This window comes from Formica exsecta, unplaced genomic scaffold, assembly GCF_003651465.1.
Source record: "Formica exsecta isolate Colony F162 unplaced genomic scaffold, ASM365146v1 scaffold458, whole genome shotgun sequence".
Lineage (NCBI taxonomy): Eukaryota > Metazoa > Arthropoda > Insecta > Hymenoptera > Formicidae > Formica > Formica exsecta.
Window position 1 is genome coordinate 684,872 of NW_021851814.1, and position 21,520 is coordinate 706,391.

Here is a 21,520-nt window from a genome sequence, read left to right on the forward strand (position 1 = left end):
ATTTAAGCGAGAACGTGAACCCTTGACGAAAGTGAAAGCGAATCGTCTGTATGGGGACGGAAGATATATCTTGCGTAATCGATTGGAAACAACAGCCTCCGGTTCGGCCATCATTCTTTCGATATTTCGCGATTCGGGTAAATAATGCTGAAATGAGTGAGAAATGAGAGATGGAATTTTCCAGCTTCAAATAATATTATTGCAAATTCGATTGCGCGATACTTTTATTTACGATGAATTATAATGTACGGTGATGCTTATACTCTTATAAATTGCTACGTGTGTCATGCAGTCATCATATCATCGCTCTATCGTGAAATTCAAGTCAGCCTCGGAAGCGACTCTGCCATGGTGTCTTTGGTCGGAGAAACGAACAAAGTGAAATTCAATCTCGTTAAATTACCGCTCGTAATTACCACTCGTAATCGAATCGATTACGGCAAGAGCGTTTGTGTCGCGAGCGGTTGTGTTCTCGTTAAAACTCACCGGCGGCGCCGTTGCACGTCGTTGCACGTTGCAAATGTTTTATTAATTTTGTAGAATTTGAAACTCACTTATTTTAGAATTTATGAAAATATCTTAAAAATTGCAAATTTTTATAATTCGTCAAGATAATTACGAGTGGGACATAACAAATGCTGATAGCTGATACTATATAAGCATTCAGAACTCTAATAACAATACCATTTCTGCAATTTAACTTTAAGCCACAGCGGTCTTCGGTGGCTGAAACTTTCTGTCACGAGCTTATCCCTTGAGAAAAACATTTTCGAAAAATACTTTTATCATAAATAATGATGAGGTAAAACTGCATAAAAGGTAATACACCTCCGATTTAATCGCCACTTAAATATGTTATAGGGGAGGTTTTTCTGAGTAATTCCCCGCAAGAAATAAGTGGACCGAATGCAGAAACCGGTTTATGCCGCGCGACGATTCCCGACGACGCATTCGTGAGGTCCTCCACCTCCGTATCTCTCGTGTCCCTCAAATTCCACCTTCCTCGTTCATTTTCATCCAACGATGGCGCGGCTCCTCTCGTCGACAAATTTCGTTAAGCTCTCGATGTTTTTCGAAATATTCCATAATCGCCGATTAACTCGATTTACCGTGACAGTTTAACAATATCGATAATTTGTTCTTTCGAAACACCGCAGTGCTCCGAGCCATTCGAAAGTCCTTAAGATTCGTCATCACAGCATTTTTATTCTCTTTAATTTTATACAGTTTCTTTTTATGAGAAACCTTATTTATCATAATATTATTAGCGCATCATTGATTTTTCGATGATTGTATGAAAATTTTTTCCCGTTGATTATATCATTTCACTCACTGCATCACTAATTACTTTAGATATGGGGCAATTGACTTTTATAAGATTGACTCCGCCTACGCCGGTATCGTTAATCGTTGTTAGAGAAGAGAGATTTATTCCATTATTTTCTCTATATACAGTGGTGAATTATTGTGAATATTGATTGTGAATTATACATGTAATTATATATGATTTAGGAAGATGAGAGAGCAGGAGGGAGAAGTAGGGAGTATCATCGCGCGGAAAAGTTGAATCCGGATTAATTAAGTACCACTGATCGTTAAATTGCAATTTAGAGAAATCGCGTTTCTTCTCTACCACGTGTGACGAACGATGTTCGCGCGTCCTTTGTTCACCATCGCGAATCTTTCTCAGCAAGAGTTTCGAAGTACGCGAGAGCGGTCGCGGCCGCAAACTGTATTGGTTTTCTGAGTAATTCCCCGCAAGAAATAAGTGGAGGACGGCATTGGTTTAGGAGATATAACAAATTGAATTTTCATAGTTTTAATGCTTTTTCTCAGGTATTATAAAATAATATTAGAAAAATTGAAATTTGTGTATGTTGTATTTGTTGTAGAGCAGACGAAAAAGTGTTTGTTTACATTTACGGAATAGGTACACGGTCATGGATATTTTGTCAATAATGTATTATTTCTCGCAGTTCGCTAACAGCTTTCAACATGCGACTACATGAATTTCTAAGTCTTATTGAAGGTAGGAATCTATCCCGTAAATATAAACAAACACTTTTTCCACGTCTGCTCTATACACAAATACAACGTAAATAAACTTTATTTTTCCTTACTTTATAATAGAAAAAGCATTAAAATTATAAAATTTTAATTTGTTATATCTCCTAAACTAATGCCGTCCCCCCCCAAATTTCTTGCGGGGAATTACTTAGAAGAACCTCCCCTACAACATATTTAAGTGGCAATAAAATCAAAAGTGTAGTACCTTTTATGCAGTTTTATCTCAATGATGATAAATAAATATGTCTCATTAAACGTCAAACATATCATTTTTTGAAAGAATGAGAAAGATTCGCATGTGAGAGATTCGATGAGAAATATTTTGTACAGTCGTAGAAAAGAATATGTCATCTTGCAAATAATAATTACGCGATTTCTTTTCATGCTAAAATTTATATTATACATGTAATTATATATGATTTAGGAAGATGAGAGAGCAGGAGGGAGAAGTAGGGAGTATCATCGCGCGGAAAAGTTGAATCCGGATTAATTAAGTACCACTGATCGTTAAATTGCAATTTAGAGAAATCGCGTTTCTTCTCTACCACGTGTGACGAACGATGTTCGCGCGTCCTTTGTTCACCATCGCGAATCTTTCTCAGCAAGAGTTTCGAAGTACGCGAGAGCGGTCGCGGCCGCAAACTGTATTGGTCGCTTAGATACGCAACTCGCGAACACCTTCCTTCCTTCGTCAGACAGGTGGACTTAAATAAAGCGCGGAAAATGATTGGCTGAGGAGAGACCTGTCCAGGCCAGGTATATCGCGCACTTCGCTCAAGGTGTACTGTTTCTGGTTTCATCACTTTCAGGCGCTTAACCGAGCATCGCGCATACAAAGCTGTAATCAGGAACATCATTCTATAGGCTGTGCCAGCTTTATGTCGAGTATTATTCTTTTGAAAAAAATCCGACATCTCAAAAATTATGCATTAATTATTTTAAAGAATTTTTCTCAGGTATATACTATTTAAAACATTGTTTCGCGATAATAGCTTTTACAAAAAGCAATTACAAGCTTGAATGGACCTCTCTTGCACAAAGGTTTCCTTAGTACACACACACACACATTCAAGAAAATATCTTATTATCTTGACTAAAGAATTATAAAATATATTTATTAAAAAATATTATATGAATAAATATTTATATTTAAATGTGCTCGGTAATAAAACGTTGCAAATGTTTTATTAATTTTGTAGAATTTGAAACTCACTTATTTTAGAATTTATGAAAATATCTTAAAAATTGCAAATTTTTATAATTCGTCAAGATAATTACGAGTGGGACATAACAAATGCTGATAGCTGATACTATATAAGCATTCAGAACTCTAATAACAATACCATTTCTGCAATTTAACTTTAAGCCACAGCGGTCTTCGGTGGCTGAAACTTTCTGTCACGAGCTTATCCCTTGAGAAAAACATTTTCGAAAAATACTTTTATCATAAATAATGATGAGGTAAAACTGCATAAAAGGTAATACACCTCCGATTTAATCGCCACTTAAATATGTTATAGGGGAGGTTTTTCTGAGTAATTCCCCGCAAGAAATAAGTGGAGGACGGCATTGGTTTAGGAGATATAACAAATTGAATTTTCATAGTTTTAATGCTTTTTCTCAGGTATTATAAAATAATATTAGAAAAATTGAAATTTGTGTATGTTGTATTTGTTGTAGAGCAGACGAAAAAGTGTTTGTTTACATTTACGGAATAGGTACACGGTCATGGATATTTTGTCAATAATGTATTATTTCTCGCAGTTCGCTAACAGCTTTCAACATGCGACTACATGAATTTCTAAGTCTTATTGAAGGTAGGAATCTATCCCGTAAATATAAACAAACACTTTTTCCACGTCTGCTCTACACACAAATACAACGTAAATAAACTTTATTTTTCCTTACTTTATAATAGAAAAAGCATTAAAATTATAAAATTTTAATTTGTTATATCTCCTAAACTAATGCCGTCCCCCCCCAAATTTCTTGCGGGGAATTACTTAGAAGAACCTCCCCTACAACATATTTAAGTGGCAATAAAATCAAAAGTGTAGTACCTTTTATGCAGTTTTATCTCAATGATGATAAATAAATATGTCTCATTAAACGTCAAACATATCATTTTTTGAAAGAATGAGAAAGATTCGCATGTGAGAGATTCGATGAGAAATATTTTGTACAGTCGTAGAAAAGAATATGTCATCTTGCAAATAATAATTACGCGATTTCTTTTCATGCTAAAATTTATTATAATTTGACGCAAAGTTTAAAATATTACGATTGAGCGCATTATTATTATCAATGATGATGGAGAACGAAAGAATCAAGATCTAAATTTTAACTTTGCCAATTTACCAATTACAAGTCGTTAAACAAGTTGTGTTTACCTTAGCTGTATAGTATTGAGTTTCCTGCAATTAGTGTACCGTCATTTGATCCGTATTGCAATCAGTTTATATAGATTAAAAGTATTAAAAAAGTAATATGAGATCGTAAAATATCCTCTTAGACAACATGTTATAAATATTCTGTTTTATATTTTTGCACAACTGCCATTCGTACTTTATAGAAAACGTTTTCCGAATATCTATATTATACATACACGCATGTACCAATAAAAATATAATTCAACTTTGTGTATATAAATACCCAAGTATTATTTTCTGCAATAAATATATTGTATATTAGATCATTGTACGCGTGAAATTACATTCAGCCACACAATGAATAATTGAAATTTATAACTTTTGTAACTCTTTCATTATATGATATTATGGATCGGGAAGCTGCAATTTTGAACATATATTAAATTACAAACGATGAAGATTCGTACTGCTTGAACTCAATTTGCCACGGTAGTTGTAAACTCTGTACAGATATAGATTAATCAAATCTGCTGGAGCGAATTTCGTGCAGAGCAGTCTGACAGAATTTGAGTCTCAGTGCAAAACTGCCGAATTTTCATTAATATTATTGATTAAAGTGGGAAAGGGATGTATATTTATATTTTAAATGTGCGTTTTTATTTCTTTAAGTAAAATTTCACGTTTCATAAAATTTGATTTTCAAGATTTTCTGTTATCGTTTTTAGCGGCAAAATAAAGCGATTATTAATATCGTCTTTTAAATCACATTCTTTGCAAATAAATTTATTACTCCCTTCACTGAATGAATAAGAAGCTCTTACCAGTTCCCTCTTACCGACTAGTATATCTAAATTTATTGTAAGAAATATATATATATATATCGTATTATATCTGAGCAAACTTTTACAACTAATTTACAGATATTACAGTCCAGGCATAAAATTGTACTACAGCCCTGTTAATAATTCGCGGAAAATTGCGCAAGCAGTACCCTTTTGATTAGACCATGTATTTCATTAATTAACTTTCTTATTAATGTTTGCGTAAATGGTTTTAATTAGAAACTTTAAAGATATTTATATATTATAATTTACAACGAGAGAGAAGAAAGAGAGGACGCTTATTTCAAACGCAAAAACTTAGCGCTGATTTTTATTTCTCGACAACGAATAAAATATTGGTGTATTTTAATAATTAACGGTGTATTTTGTCGATTAATAATTTACAATGACTTACCTACGACCGCTCTGTGTCCTTTAATTCTTCTGCCGATATTAGGTGACACTAGACTCAATCTGTCACTTCTCGCTCCCAACAGCGGACTTGGACTTCTTCTCAAGGGTGGATGCTCGACAAATAGGCCATAACTGTTGCCAGCACTCACACTGTTATTTCCGGCGACAGTTCCTATTCCTCCTGTCAAACCCCATTCTGCCACGCTGTCGATCGAACTGCTTCTTGGCAGGCAGGAACTCGTTGTACTGCACTCTCGTCTGTCAATTAATATCACTTTATTAGACAAAAGGGAGAGAGGGACACGCAACTTTTTTTCTTTATTTTCTTTTTTCTGTAAATTTGATTTACAGCACAGTTTTGAATATTTTCCATGTCCATTTTATATCATATTTTATGTGAAAAAATTTTCACATAATCCATGATGAGAAAAGCAAAGTACATGCCAAATTCTTTTTGATATCAGCAAGGAAATGGAATTTCAACCTTGTAAATGACGCGTTGATGTGGTGAGGATCGTAAATCAAACGATCGATGCATTTTCATGGGTGCGGTTCGCACGAACTGCTGATGCAGGATGCGTTCCCTCGTTTTAAGCGTTTTCCAGTCAAGCTATACCATCGCCGAGGTGACGGTAATTTAATATCGTCGAGGGCATATACGCGTTTATAGTATAATAAAGGCGCCAGATGTTACTAGCAATAGAATGTCCTAGATGCTTAGGATCTATATTTACGCCTCGATAACACATTGTACCTTTTTCTCGAAACCAAAATTATCTAGTCACATATTAGATATTAATTTGATTTTGGATTGTGTCAGAAATGCTGAGAACTATTCAAAATCCGTGTTTTAAAATTAATAACAAATATCATAATTGAACGAATAGCATTAGCAAGAGATAAGATAACTCTACGAATGATACCGCGCTTAATCTCCAGAATAAAATTCTTCTTTTAGGACGAAAACTAGTGTGGAAATAAAGCTTGTTACTTTAATTGTGACCCACGTGAACGCAGTAAAAACATCACCGCTTGTTATAATAACTTTGTGACATTTGTATTTTAATTCAAGATCCTAATTTCGGTAACTCAAGTCCCTTGCGCATAATTATAATGAAAATGTGCCTCGAGTTGAATATTCCGACGAGGATTGAAACGAGTTTTTGAAACAACCAACACTCGTCTGAAAATTGAATTTGCGTTTTTGAAAGGAATGTATTCAAGAAAATTGCTGTCTAATTTACGTGAAACAGCCTATACAGCGAGATAATGCGCAGGAAATCTATCAGAGCGCTATTCATCGACACGATCAATAAGAACACATTCATAGTGACACAATGGTATCACTAACTAGGAAATTGTTCCACGCTTCGTTTATCGATTCCGATGAAAAAGTGATAAAAACCGGCTGATGCTAATATCATAATTGCTAAAAAAAGTAAAAAAAAAGGAATCGATAATAATATATTAGAAAACATATGTATTATGATTATTGCTATATCGAATTTGAATGTATTCTGTTTATTTAGTATGAATAATCGTAGAAAAAAAAAAAGAGTCATTCTATAACAAATAATGCCATTTGTTTGAGAAAAATTATTTGTCATAAAACAACTCTACTTTTTTTTTCTAAAATTATTTATCTAGATGATTATCATTTCTGAAAGAAGTGGATCGACATGAGCAATTTATACACGTCATTACCAAAATATTTCTTAACCGCCTAATATTTATGTAGTTAAGCGAAATGCTCGATCGTATCACGCAACACGAAAAATGGAAAGGACGTTTCATCGAGCCGGGAAACAACTGATGAGGATAGCGTGATAAAGTGGACATAATCAAGAGGATCGCTATAACATGTTTCGTGAATCTATAAATATGAGTTTACAAAAAATCGAGTTTCTTCTATTTGTTTGCGTGGCTGAATGAAGAACCGAATAATTATCTAGCATTTTATTCGCTGATTCAAAGGCCAATCCCAAATTCAATTCGGCGAGAACACTTTGCAAAGCAAATGCCGAATACAATTATTAAGCAGTTTCGTCAAGCTAACGTGATTGTCTATCGGTTTTCTATCTAATTTCGTATTCTATCGGTCTTCAGCTACAATAATATCTCTTTACGGCGTTGCATCTTTTGCAACACTTGCCCCATATATACAGTCTGCCTTTAATTCAATTCAAATTTCTTATGGATTCTATGTAAAATATGCAGCTTTTGCTTGCTTGCCGTCAGAATATCAAGACCGTAATTCCGTCCGTAATTTAAAGTCGCTTTTATGTGCGATCAGATTATAAACTATATCAAGTCGGATAACCATCCGATTGCGACTTGATTTTTGTACATGTGAATACACAACGTATTGCGATAAAGTACGCGAGTACAGTTAATATAATTCGGTGACATACTTCTCCCAAGAGAGCCGTCGTGGAATTTCATCGCTCGGGGTGAAGCTCGGTCTCTGGTTCAAGAGCCTAGCAAGCCGGTTGAGAGGTTGCGAGCCGCCGATGGTGGAGGTACTCAACCTGCCGCTTCTTGCCGAGTGTTCCTTGGAGGATTCTCTGCTCGCTGGTCCAGAGTCGGAAACGCGGCGTGCTGTCACAGAGGAAAACCGACATGAAGAATTCAAACGAGACGCACAATCAACGATTTTCGATTGCCCGATAGTCGATATCGGCGTAAAATCCACCTCCGTAAAATCATGTAATATCAAGCAAACGAGTTTTGCAATATTGTTCACCGAACAACAATCTTGCAATGCAGTCAAGTTTCTTCAATATTAGACAATTTCAAGAACGGGAAATATTTTTCTCCATAAGAGGAAAAAGAAATCGAATATAAAATATAATTTACGTTTTTGAATAACACGCAAGATATTGATTTTCGATGATAAGACGGGTGGTATCTGTATAATAATTCAAAATATTAAAAAAATGCGTTTCCACAGATTTGCGTAAACACCGCGTAGAAAACAATAAAAGACAGTGCTGATTGTTTGAATAGTGAGGAAACGATAAATTTGCAAGAAATTATATTAATTTGAAACATTACATTTTTTTGCAATAATTTAAATTAAAATTTTAATATTATAATAATAAGATTATAATATAATCATAATAATTCTGTCATCTTTATATACACAAGCATGCTTGTACTCTACATTAATAAGGGTTTAATGATGAGGATATTAATACGCTATAAAAATCGCTATCTAAATCGTTTCAATAATCTCAATCGAAAAAGTGACAATTCTATTGGATGATCTACTTATATTAGATAATTTGCATGCACAACGATAAAGATAGAACATTTATTTTAAAAAGAAGCAGTATAAGGATAGAAAAGTAATGTGAACACATCAGCTTCTAAAGTGCGGGGTTGAGGTTCAAATATAAACTTGAGATCTCTCATTTCATGACTTATGCAATAAATTCTTGGTTATACCTTACCTATCGTATCATCCGTAAAGGATATTCTCGGCATAAGAAGCTTGGTGTATTGCGAAGCCGTGCTTCCACGCTTCGCGCTAGTTGTATTGTCCGTATCGGAAGATGGAACGACCGATATCCCCGTTACCGCTGAATGCGAGCGAAAGATGACTATGATTAAATGGTGAGAGACTGTTTTTGAACGTAATCACATTTCTACTCATGAACTTTGAAATTTACAAGTAACGAGAAACTTACGGTTATGAAATATATGCTTACAGTGATAGAGAAAGATGATGTATCAACAACGTGCAAAGGACTAAATTATAATATATTTATATGGATTTAAAAAATATAATGATTATTAATTTATTTTCACTATTCTCTTTATATAAATACATCTAAATTACATATATAAATTTTACTGCTACATGTTACCGCATCGCGAGAAAAAAAGATACAGGATGCGATAGAACAACAATAAGGAGCAATATCATATTCGCGCATTAAAAGCGAATTACCAGCAATGGAAAGATGAAAGAGAGAAATATTTCGAGATAACTGCGTACTTGAAACGCGAAGGAAAAGCTGCAGGCAATACGAGAGAGAAAATATATGTTACAAAGGAAACATTGTCGCAAGAAATGGATCAAGATGACAATAATACGACAGTATTTGTACGAAAAGTGTAAAGAAAGGCGCAAGAGAATAAAAATGCTATTTATACTTACCGTTGTAACGAGCATCGATTTGAGCTTGAAGTATACTGAGACCAGGCGCAACAATGGCTGGTAGAGTTCGGGATCGTAAAAGTGGAGCTGGACGTCCCACGGGACCTCGGCCCGATCTGTTCTCGGGTTTGCATTCTAGCACGGGCGTACTGTAAAATAAAAAGATCGTTGTAAATGAAATAATTGTCACTAACACACTTCTGATACTGTATGATTTAAATTTAAGCATATACTCTCTTAAATAGAATCAGTATATTATCACTGATAAGCAGTGGTTTCATTTACAAACATAGCACTGCAAATTATAAAATCTTACTGAGAAGAATCAGTTATATAATGGCTGATTTTTTAGTGAAATCTTCTTACCATAATAGATGAAATTTTAGTTTAAAAATCTCAGAGAGTACGTCATATGTCATATGTCATATTTATCGATATTGATAAAGTAATACGTTTTATATAAATTAAAATGTAGTTTGATAAACTAACTGCCGCGCACATTTGCTGGATGGTTAGATTCCATTGCCGTTCGGAAATGTCTATCGTGTACGTAAATGAATATAAATTTCCGTGTAATATACATATAATTTTCTAATCTACACAGATTGACCTCGGTGAGAGAAATTAGACCAAATATAATTTATTGCATCATGATTAACTAATGATATTAGTGAAACTATAATAGTTTTTGCTATTAATTCTTGTATGTTAAAATGTAACCTAATTAACACCATTCTCTTAATTAAATTCTCCCGTTATAGAGGCATATAATTAACTTCTGAATTCCTATAGTAGCTTAATAATCACGTATATGATAATAGCGTATGTTTTGATAGCTGTCAAAATTTTAATATACGATGATAAATAATTTTTTATATAACACGCAAAAAGGTTGTCACAACACGACACTTGGATTTTGATTTTCCGGCAATTTATTTCTTATATGACTCGTTGCCCTCAAGCGAGATATCTTGTGCAAAGCCAAGGACCAATATCTCGGTTCTGCTATAACTTTGTAGAAATATTTTTCAATAATATTCTATATTTAGTTTTTTTCAATACAAGATTGTGGTTTAGTTATTTTACAACATTCACATTTTTGCGATTGCAAAAATAATGAAATGTTAAACAAATTTGAAAGATCAGTGGCTTAGCAAGAATATCTTAAAAAAAAATATTGTTTCTTGGACATATTTATCACGTGTATTAGAGATTGAAAGCATAAAACACCAAGATATAGTTGATAATGTTGGCGGTGCTGTGAATCGGAAATTCGTCTCTTATCAATCAGCATTCTGTCACTAATAATAAGAGTCAGCAGTAAGACGTGAGCAAAGACAAGCACCGATATATCCTAATCAAGTTCTTGGAGCTTGCTCGGTTAAAAGTACGTACGAGTGAATTCTATATCTGCAGCGACACATTTCACAAAGAGTTCTTGATTGCAGTAACTTGTTTTGTTCAAGGCGCACTTTTCGTCAAACTTTCTCGCGTTCTCTGTTTCGTTTCTTGATCGTCTCAGATCTGTCCTTTCTTCTCAAGAAGAAACTCGAATAATTTTCTCCAAGATATTTTATAGATACGTGACACAAACATGAAAGATATAGTTGTAAATTTTATATCTCTTACATAAATTTCTTCATGAATAATGATATAATGTTAATATTATTGTTAGGAATTGTTGTATAAGGAAAATGAATTTTTTTTTTTTATACTTTTAGCGATAATGTAAAGTTATAGCCCAGTGTTCTTTTATGATTTAAATATATATGTACACGTGAATTTGTTTTACGTAAAATGTAGAGGTATCCTGAGAATTACGGGTTGGACATAAAAGTTTACAAGAATTAAAATTGCTCCCATGGTAGCCATATACACCCAACACAATTTAAAAAAACAAACTCAACCAAGATCTCGATTTTTCAGCAAACTAAGAAAACCAATACGTATAGCGAGCAGAAATTTTTTAGACATCCAATGATAATATTTTTAATATCTAAACTATAATCGATATGTGTGTATGATTCGTATCTTAGAATAAGATTTATATTACACAGAATTTCTTTCAACACCGGAGGGAAAATTATATCGGCAAAATTTACGCGAAAGTTGCTCTAGAGTAGTACGGAATTAAATTAACCCGTCTAATGACGAACAAAGTAAAACTTGAGCGAAATTTCAGAGAAGCTGTGGTCTCTCCGATAGGAAAAAAGCGTTTACCCTCGGGATAGAATAAAAACGGCGGAAAAAGATGAAGAAATCTAATTGATTTTACGCGTCATCGTAAATCGACGAGGGGAATAGCACATCCTTGAGAAACCATTGGGAACGCCCAAGTCTTTAACTTATGGGACTTGTGGAGACACACACACACACACACACAAACACAAATAAGCTTACGATGCTACGAGATGACAACGTAAACAAAAGTAATTGCTGACTCTTAAATCCGGCTAAACTTGAAAAGAGCTGAAATGTATTCATCCTGCGCGCGTGAAAAAAAATTCAGCTAAACTGCAAGAAGATTCGTTATTTATTATACTAATATTACAGTATGTTTACTTTCGTTATTTATACATATTTCAACGCAACATAAAAATTATTAGTTTTTATTTACTCTAAATTTTTATTAAATATGAGATTTTGAGACATTAAATCGTCTCAATGGAATCGTGACGATTATCTACCTTGCAATTGATATTGTCATGTTTTTTCGACATGACATAGTACAAAAAGTCGGACAACTGTCCACCCCGAGAATACTCAATCGTGTGCAGTGAGAAGGAACATGAGTCAACAACGAGTTTTCTATAGCGCTCCAATGTGCAGCGGCTGAATACTTTTCAATCGACGTGTCGATACGGGAATGGAAAACGGTGAGCTTGATATTAGTAAGCGATCGAAAGATTGTACGTGAGAAAAAATCTTTTTTACCTCGAAAAGAGAAGAGTATTACCTGGAAATATGTTTCTTTTATATAATATTTTTTATAATAATAAATACATATTTTACAAGCCGCAAAAAACTATCCGGCTTCAATGATAATTTTAAAGAAAATTATTTAGAAAGATATTACAAAGATTGATATGTCTCTATTTTTCTCAATAAAATGAAAACAATGTATTTGTTGGGAGAATGCAAGAGAAACATTTATATATTTCATTACATAATTAAATACTCAAATATAAATTTATTAAAAAATTTTCCTACGGTTATTTCGTGTAATTGTAATCAAACCTTTTCAAATAGTAAGAGACAGCGTATTTTTTTCTAGATATCTCTATTTTACTATATTCAAAAAAGGAAAAGATACCGAGAGATAAAGAGAAGAGTTTGTGAAATCATTTCTAATTTTCCTCGACTTTTGATTACTCTTTGATCTTCGCAATTGTAATGTCTCGATCAGCAAATCTTCTTGAAAAAGATGGGATTACAACATGTTTGTTTCTTCCATTTCCTGCGATCGAAAAATCAGACATCTTTACTACGATAGAAATTTCAAGTGTTAATGATGATTAGCTAATAATAATGATGATGATAATCTTATATGATGTAATATATTATTCATATAGTAACTCACAATTTTCTGAAATTAGAATTACACATGACATGTTCCAAACTTGTTATATATTATGTGCTGCAGGGTCAAACGTAAATTTAAGAGAATGTCGGTATACAAAATGAAATAATAGCCAGGAAACGCACGTCGAGAATGCTTTACATTGGTGCTATAAATTTACTTGTAACGGACACTCAGCATTGAAATACAGATTTACGATGCGTTGCACTATTAGAATCTATTTAGCCAACTGCGAAATTAAAATTTCTTATAACGTATCGCGATTCTCCGACATGGTTCTTATATTTAAGAGATGTGACAAAACTTGAAATCTTATTTTATAACAATATAAATGTAATCGATACATCTTGTTTTATTATCATCGATCTTATTATATTCTTTTATCTTCTTTTATTATTTTTTATTATTCTCCATTATTTGAAAATTTGTATTACAAACACATAAGAATTAATAGTACATGCAATGAGATTTAGGAAATAGCTTTTTTCTTGTGATAAACCGCGAGATTATAATAATTATAAACGCGATTTAATCCCGATACAACATTCAAATAGATTCATATATCTCAGCTCATGTTTAACTTGTTTGTGTGTTGGTCCAAATAACTGTAATGAAGAAGCAAATTGTTTGTTTTCGTAGTGCTCACCTTGAAATATCGAAAGTCGGCAATCCGATGAGAAAAGACAAACGAAGAATACGTTACAAAGTGGAAAATCAATAGCGGCTATTTATATAAGCGGAAAGATTATTGATCGAGTTGGAACGACAGCCAAACACTATCTCTCATTTATCTTTGATCTTTCATCGACGCGACATTTATCACTCGCGTTGCTTGTAAGCACGCAGTTTGATGTATACCTGATACGTTTCATCAAAAAACTGTCAAACCCATAAAATCGTAACTTTTTGCCGCAGTATGAATTACATACGAATTTTTGTATTTTTAAATATTGCGTTTATATCGATTTTTTTTAAACATATTGTGATACTTAACAATATTATTTAGAATTCCCGCAGAGATTATTCGTGTGTTTTTTTCACATTTTTACACATATAAATTTATGATAAGAATATTATTAAAGATATCAACATGTACATGTTGTCATATTTGTCATTTGTAGTCTAGAATGTGGTCAATCTCGATAATACGAGAAGATTTTTGATTAACGTCGAATATGGGAAAGTGAGATCTTGTACAAATAAATATTTCGAGGTTTGTGTGTGTGTGTGTGTGTGTGCGTTATTGCTAATTAGAAAAATATTTACTTGTTCGAGAAATATAGAATCGGTGTAAATAAATCGGAAAGAGAAAATTGCGATATATAAAATACATATATACATATATTTGCGGTACCTTTAATCATTGATTTTACATCTTGATTGGAAAAAATATTTGTTTATATATTTAAAAGTTTTAGTTATCATATAACGTATACACGTACATAAAACGCGAAATATAAATATTATTCTCGTTTAAAACTTTACACAATTTATATAGAGAGAATGAGACAATTAATAATATATATTGCATAAAAAAATCCGATATTAATTGAATTCATAAAACAACAGATTAAAAATTTAGACATATGAATATTTTATATTAATTAAGGTCAACGATAGAAGAAAAGCGACGTGACCTCAGTCTCGGGAAGTCTTTAATTGCGCAATTCTGGGCGAATATCGAGTGCCAATTATCGGATATTACAAGAACCGCTGAAAGAGTATTACTTACGTGTTTGTCATTTGTTATTCCATGGCAAAATGATGACTAATTATAGATATAGAAGATCTATTAATTAGGAGCCTGACAATTAGCAAAAATTATCGCAATAAAAGAACATTTAACTTTGTAAATACATTGAATCGATTCTATACCTTTATTTAAAGGAAATTGAAGAGGTAAATTGCAAAACGTTGAACTCTCGATCGATTTATCTAATTTCACCGTTTCTTTTTTCGCGTCTTTGCTAATGAATTTATCATAAATTCTTTCTCGATTACGCCATGTTGGATTAAATTTTTGATTAGCTCAAAGAAATAATAATCATTCGTTTTATCCCGTTTTATCCCATTTCTTCCTTTTGATCTTTCCAGTAAAATTCAGTCTTTCTCGTGACCTTAAATTTCTTTTTCTTCTAATACCTGTCTCTTTAAAAGTCTGCACGCCAATATCAGTCATTTCTTTGTAGCGTAGAACTTGTTCGTCTCAAATTTCGATATTTTTCAAGAGTCATCATGATTGCTACGGGATCGATAACACTTTGAGCGAACGAGGATTATTTTCAGTAGGGATGTTGGCAGGATAATATTCTGGAGCAGTGTGTATCATGTTAACAGCTTTTGTTCTGTGTGAATGACTGAGAAACTCTAATGGCTTCCTTCCATTTCCACTAAATGAGCTATGTCGTGGAAAGGTATCTCATTCTGATTCACTATAAGAAAAGTCTCTTTTTCGTACATCAGCGTAGATTATTACAATATATTGAGAACAGACTAAGGAACAAAATTTGCATTTAATCTTGATAATTTAATTTTTATATTTTCTTAATATATGTTTACTAAAACTCATAAAATATTCGTCAATTTGTTTTTTATATATACTTGACAGGTATTTGACAACATAAAAAATTTTGAGGGAACAAACCTCGCGATTTTGCAATATTTGTATTTTCGATGTTGGTGAATTTTAGTAAAAATAAGAAACAATTGATTGGCGTGTTTTTGCGATATCAGGATACATAAATTTCTTTCTATCAGTTGTATAAAACTTTTTTGGCACGCTCGCTATCGTATTATCGTGTTCGTGACCTTCGTTGAAAACGGCGCCCTCGTATCTCAACCCGTTTAGCGCCGTAGCATTTCAGAGAGCGTGCCAGCACCTATAGTTTTTCAAGAAAGGAGATGTCTGGCAATTTCCTACAATATTGCCGCGCACTCCTTTCACACATACTACTTTGTCCATATTTCACACTGATACAAAGTTTCTATTTGTAAAAATCCAAAAATTATTAGAATTGTGAAAGTCCAAAAATCTAGTAACTTTTTCGATTTTGTGAGAAATTGATTATTCGATTCAAATTTAATTTTCAAAATTAAAGATTCTTTTTCGAGAATAAAAACTTTTCTAAAAATTTAAATTTTTCATCTTTTAATCATTTGTCTATTTAATTTCTCTCTATAACATACGTTTTTAAATTACGTAGCGCAATATAGTTTTGAAATATTCTGCAGAATAACTGGATATTGACTATAAAAATTGGATTATTATTCGCACAATAGTGCCATAAACCTTATTCGTAGAAAAGTATTAAATTGCTTTAAAAGAGAAAATTAATGCTAGAATATGCGTAAATGATCATATCAAAAATAGATGATACATTAAAATGTTATGGTTGCATAAATTTGTGGCATAATTTCATAAAACTTTACAATTTCTTCAATAAATTGCCGTACATAAATTTTATATCTGCTTTGTAATAACACACGAGAGAACACATTTCATAGTAAATTGTAATGTTAAGAGATACATGCAGAAATTACGTTATATATTATAAAATAATATCGTTAAATTATTATATATAAATAATTTTGTTTTGAAATGTAACCGAGAAAACTAGGTCATTTAAAAGCCGTTGAGTAAAATGTCATCGTACTATAGAGCTTTTTAAAGATTTATATCTCGCTGGATTCTCTTATCAAACCGCACGCCTTATGCGCCACGTCTTTTACTTTTTGATTTGTGATTTATATGAGATGCTCGTGCGCTTGTCAGCAAAACGTAAGGCCAATAATCGTCGTCGTACGATAAATGGAATTTTCAGCGACTTCACATATGGCATTTCGTTGCGAAAGCACGATCGAAGATAATTAAAACGCCGTCTCGTCGAGCGTAAAACTCGCGTATGATCACAAAGCAAATAATGGAGTAACAAGCTGGCAGGAAAAGAAGAAAAATCAATGCCACTTCTGAACCCTGGTCGTTTGACAAAAGGTGCGCTGAAAAAATGCGGCGAAAAAAATGGAATAACGGACGGACACACGGCTAAACCGTTTATGGCTTTAAAATGTAAACGGAACATGAGATTATAGTTTTTCATCAAAATACAATTTTAAATTAATCATATGTAAAGAAAATTTGCGTGGTCCAAAATATATCTATATATTAACTGTAAAATTCTTTGAAATTTTTTCAACACGTTCTTATATTATTCTAGAAGAACACACACATTAGAATGAATTTTTGTGTTTCAACGCGCGACAATTGTATGTCTATCGACAAATAAAACGATAAATGGAATAAACAATGGAATTCCAACAATACTTGCAACTTCATAATATGTAGAGATTCTTGTTAACAATATGAAATTAAATGAACACGGATGTGAAAGAAGCATGAGAATTTCCATAGGCGAGACATACGAAAAATTTTAATTAATCACTCGCTAGAAATATCTCTCTGCAGAATTTCGAGAATGAATTAGCTAAGTGGCCAAGTCTGCTTTCCTAAAGCAACGGAATAAAAATTTAATTTTATGAGTTTATGAGATGCAAAAGAAATTTAACACGAAAAATTCGTGTGAACTGTATGTTCAACTTGATTCACTTTTATTACCATATGGAAACTGCACTTTGTATGCTCCAGCCATCGTATATTTTCTGTAACGTCAAATATAAAGGACTGTAATCTTGGCTAGAAAAGTTTCCATATTTTTTAATCTGTTTTTTTAAGAATAGAAACAAATTGATAAATATATTTTTCTGTTTTGCAAAATTTAATTTTTATACAAGAATAAAAATGGAATAGAAAAAACATACTGCTATATTTTTTAAGATATTTCTCGTTAATGTATTCTCATTTTGAGAAAACAAATAAGTAGAGAAATAAACATATTTGTAAAAATATTTTTATAATATAAGATTAAATAATATTAAAAAAAAAAAAAAGAGAATATTTACATTATTGCAAAGATTAAACTTGCCGATATGTATAGAAAATTATATTTATTTTTAGCTTTAATCGTCAAGCTCGCTGTGTGTAGTAGCAGATTGAAAATACCATATGGAAACAGTCTCATTCTTACGCTCGAATTACAAGAATAAGTAGACAACATATTTCTAAAACTATTTGCTTTTACGAGCATCCGGAGAATCACGTTCCATATGTTTTCTCCACTGTACTATTCTGATCATTGTAAGATATAACTTATATCATAATTTCTATCTCGAATGTAAATAAGTTCTTTTCTCTCAATGCCTTCTTTAAATCATTGTTTGAAGATAACAAAATATTTTTTAGCGAAAATAATATCCGAGAAATAAAAGGAAAAGAAAAGGGAGAGAGAAAAGAAAAAAGAGATAGAGAGAATGTATCTTGATACTCTCGCACGATATCTTTATTTCCATGCATTTATAGAAAATTTTATGTATATATTTATCAAATTATATTTGCAAATATAATTAATGCATGCAAAGTAATTAAACACGATTTCATTTCTTCTTAAAATAAACAAAAGTTTGTGCCAAACAAACTTGATCTAAATTTATTCTTGTAGTACGAAACGCTATTACATGGTACCTAATGAATAAGATATATATCGTTGTTGTCTACTACGTCGTTTGTAGCTTCAATGATGCAGCACATGGTGAATGTCATGTATCGCAAACGACGTGAGGCAAAGAGGCACCGTATATTTGTAGCAGCACGGCTTGCCTCTGCGAACACTTGCAAACCCGCGTGTTTCGTGTTTGTCAGATTTTTCAGTCCCACCGGAAATAGCTTCCTTATTTTGGATATGGTAGGCAAGTTTCCAGACAAATGCATGATAACGCTTTCTCTCACGTCTTCGCCAGATATTATGTTTCCATTTTCGCAACTTTCTGATTCCTTCCTGAGAAGCTCTTTTATGTATCCTTTTAACAATTTTATTACAAAAATAATTTTCTCTCTCTCTCTCTCTCTCTCTCTCTCTCTCTCTCAAACTCCTTCCGCGAAAATGCATCGTGGAGAGATAGTGCAAAGCTGCAAAGCAAAGACTGCTCAGCCGGGGCGAGCTAGCTACCTCGGGGAAATTGCGAGCAAGCAATTAATTTCGCAAGTTAATTCAACATTTCGTATTTTAGCTTATCGCCTTTCTCGAAATATTTGACATATACTCGATGATGAGATGGGACATATATATGAATAACGACGCTCAATTTATTCGTTCTACACGCTTTGACGAAAACTTTTAAAGACATTGCAGATAAACAATCAAAATTTTTCTCCCCTTTAGTACGAAGATATTAAAAATCGTAATGATAAAAAATGATTTTTTTATCGATTACATTTTTAGAAAAGAAATCTTTTTATCGACTGGCATTATATCTAATGATTATAAATTTCCATATCAAAAGTATTAGTTTTAAAAATCTTGCAAGAGAAAAAATCTCGATAAAAAAAGTACTAATCTATTATATATATGTATACATACACATTCGAGAAAAAAAAAAAAAAGTAGGATAGAAAGTAGTAGAGCTGGTTCGAATGCAAATGAGAGTTAGAAGCGACGGACAAAGTTATATCATGATAATAAATATTAAAATTTTGATGTTGAAGGACGTTCTTCAACATTCTTTTCGCTACGTAATTATCTCCTTCGGTGTAAGTTATCTCGAACTAACTTTGAAGGAGAGTCATAGAGTTCGTCATTTAAGCATTGCTTAATCACCACCGCGATAGCTCTGAAGTTTATTCGAAATGTTCAGCGGCTGAAAACCCTTATTTAACGTTAATTTCGAGAAATTCTTTCAAGCCTCGTAATACCGTCAGACAATTAAACATTTATTACAGGATCGATTACAAGCATTACAAGCAGCGAGAGAACTTTGAAGTGGATATAACATAATACATATGTACGCTTTGAGAGACTGTTTCAACGTTTGTGAGTGATCAGTATAGTTACGAATACAAACATAATATTAACTCGATAGTAACTTTGTATCCGACAAGATTAATTCCAGATCGATGGCGGCTTTCGAACCTTGGCTCTTGATGGAAAGCTTCTCGCCAATTCAAACTTCCTTTCTTTGTATCTTGGCAATAATATACGATACATTCATATGTGTTATTTCTCTTTTTTCTCATTTATACTTAAAGTTAAACTTATGGCGCATTTAATCATACATTACAGAGAACTGAATTAATATCTTTTATATTATATATCGTAAATATGAGATATATGTATTTTTTATTTCCTTTTATTCAGTTTCTTCTTAATCGACCATAATACTCGAAAAGGAATATAAGCAAATGATTCACTTGTAATAAAAACATGATTTCTGTTAGATCAACATTTTATTCCAATTTTATGCAATTTCACATCTTGTTTCTGAAAGATTGGAATTTGTTGCTATCATGGGTTCACGGATGACGTTATAATAGTAATAACGTTTCGCGACTTTGTAATCGTTTGCATTTTAACTCCGTCTATGTGCCTTAGCTTTTATCCCGCCCTCGGGTACTTATCCCGAGGTAAATTAGGTTCGTCTGCTCACAAATGGTAGAAAGGAAGCCATGAGATGGAGGAGGACTATACTTAAAGACGACGGTAGTTTCCCACCTTATAGTTCTACTGCGACTATAGTTACCAATCAAGCGAGAGTATATTCGAGACGTTTCCTCGGAGAGATCTCTATATCCTCTTACGATGTTACAGAAACTGCGCTGTGTTGTCTCTACATAAATATATGTATATCCGCAGTCCAAAAATCTTGCAAATTTTTCTCTAAACTTTATTACACAATTAAACAAAAAGAAAAAGGATAAAATTAATTTATCAATAGAATATTCAACTTTTTTTCGACAACTATCAATCCCCTTTCGTTTCGCTAGTTGATTTATGTCCCGTTTAAAGAATTCTAGAAATTTTAGATTAATTTGAGTTTGATAATATAAAGGCGCTCTCTTTGCGGTATCGAAAAACCCGACTCCAAGTTTGGATGTTCTTGTGCACGCGATTGTGTGATACGCAATTTCCTCGAGCGCGGATTTTTCCTCGACATCATTAGATCACGGAAACGAATGAAAAGTCTAGTGCTATCTCACACAGAGTTTAAGTTGAAGTGGCGA

At 32.7% G+C, this 21,520-nt stretch overlaps 1 protein-coding gene and 1 long non-coding RNA gene across 3 annotated transcripts in view; one reads left to right on the forward strand and one right to left on the reverse strand.

Annotated features, from left to right (window-relative positions):
• LOC115240992 overlaps positions 1 to 21,520 on the forward strand; it is an 87,737-nt gene that overhangs the window by 46,013 nt on the left and 20,204 nt on the right. The gene's annotated exons all lie outside the window — the stretch shown is intronic.
• Positions 1 to 21,520, reverse strand: part of LOC115240991 — a 67,930-nt gene that overhangs the window by 27,428 nt on the left and 18,982 nt on the right. Inside the window, exons 3-6 of one of the 2 annotated variants that reach the window (XM_029816491.1) lie at positions 9,834 to 9,982; positions 9,124 to 9,252; positions 8,083 to 8,269; positions 5,673 to 5,929 (exon numbers count right to left, since the gene is read on the reverse strand). In XM_029816491.1, coding sequence (XP_029672351.1) covers positions 5,673 to 5,929; positions 8,083 to 8,269; positions 9,124 to 9,252; positions 9,834 to 9,982 — 722 coding nt within the window. Of the gene's footprint in view, positions 1 to 5,672; positions 5,930 to 8,082; positions 8,270 to 9,123; positions 9,274 to 9,833; positions 9,983 to 21,520 lie in introns of both variants that reach the window. The other variant, XM_029816492.1, reaches the window with a different exon arrangement.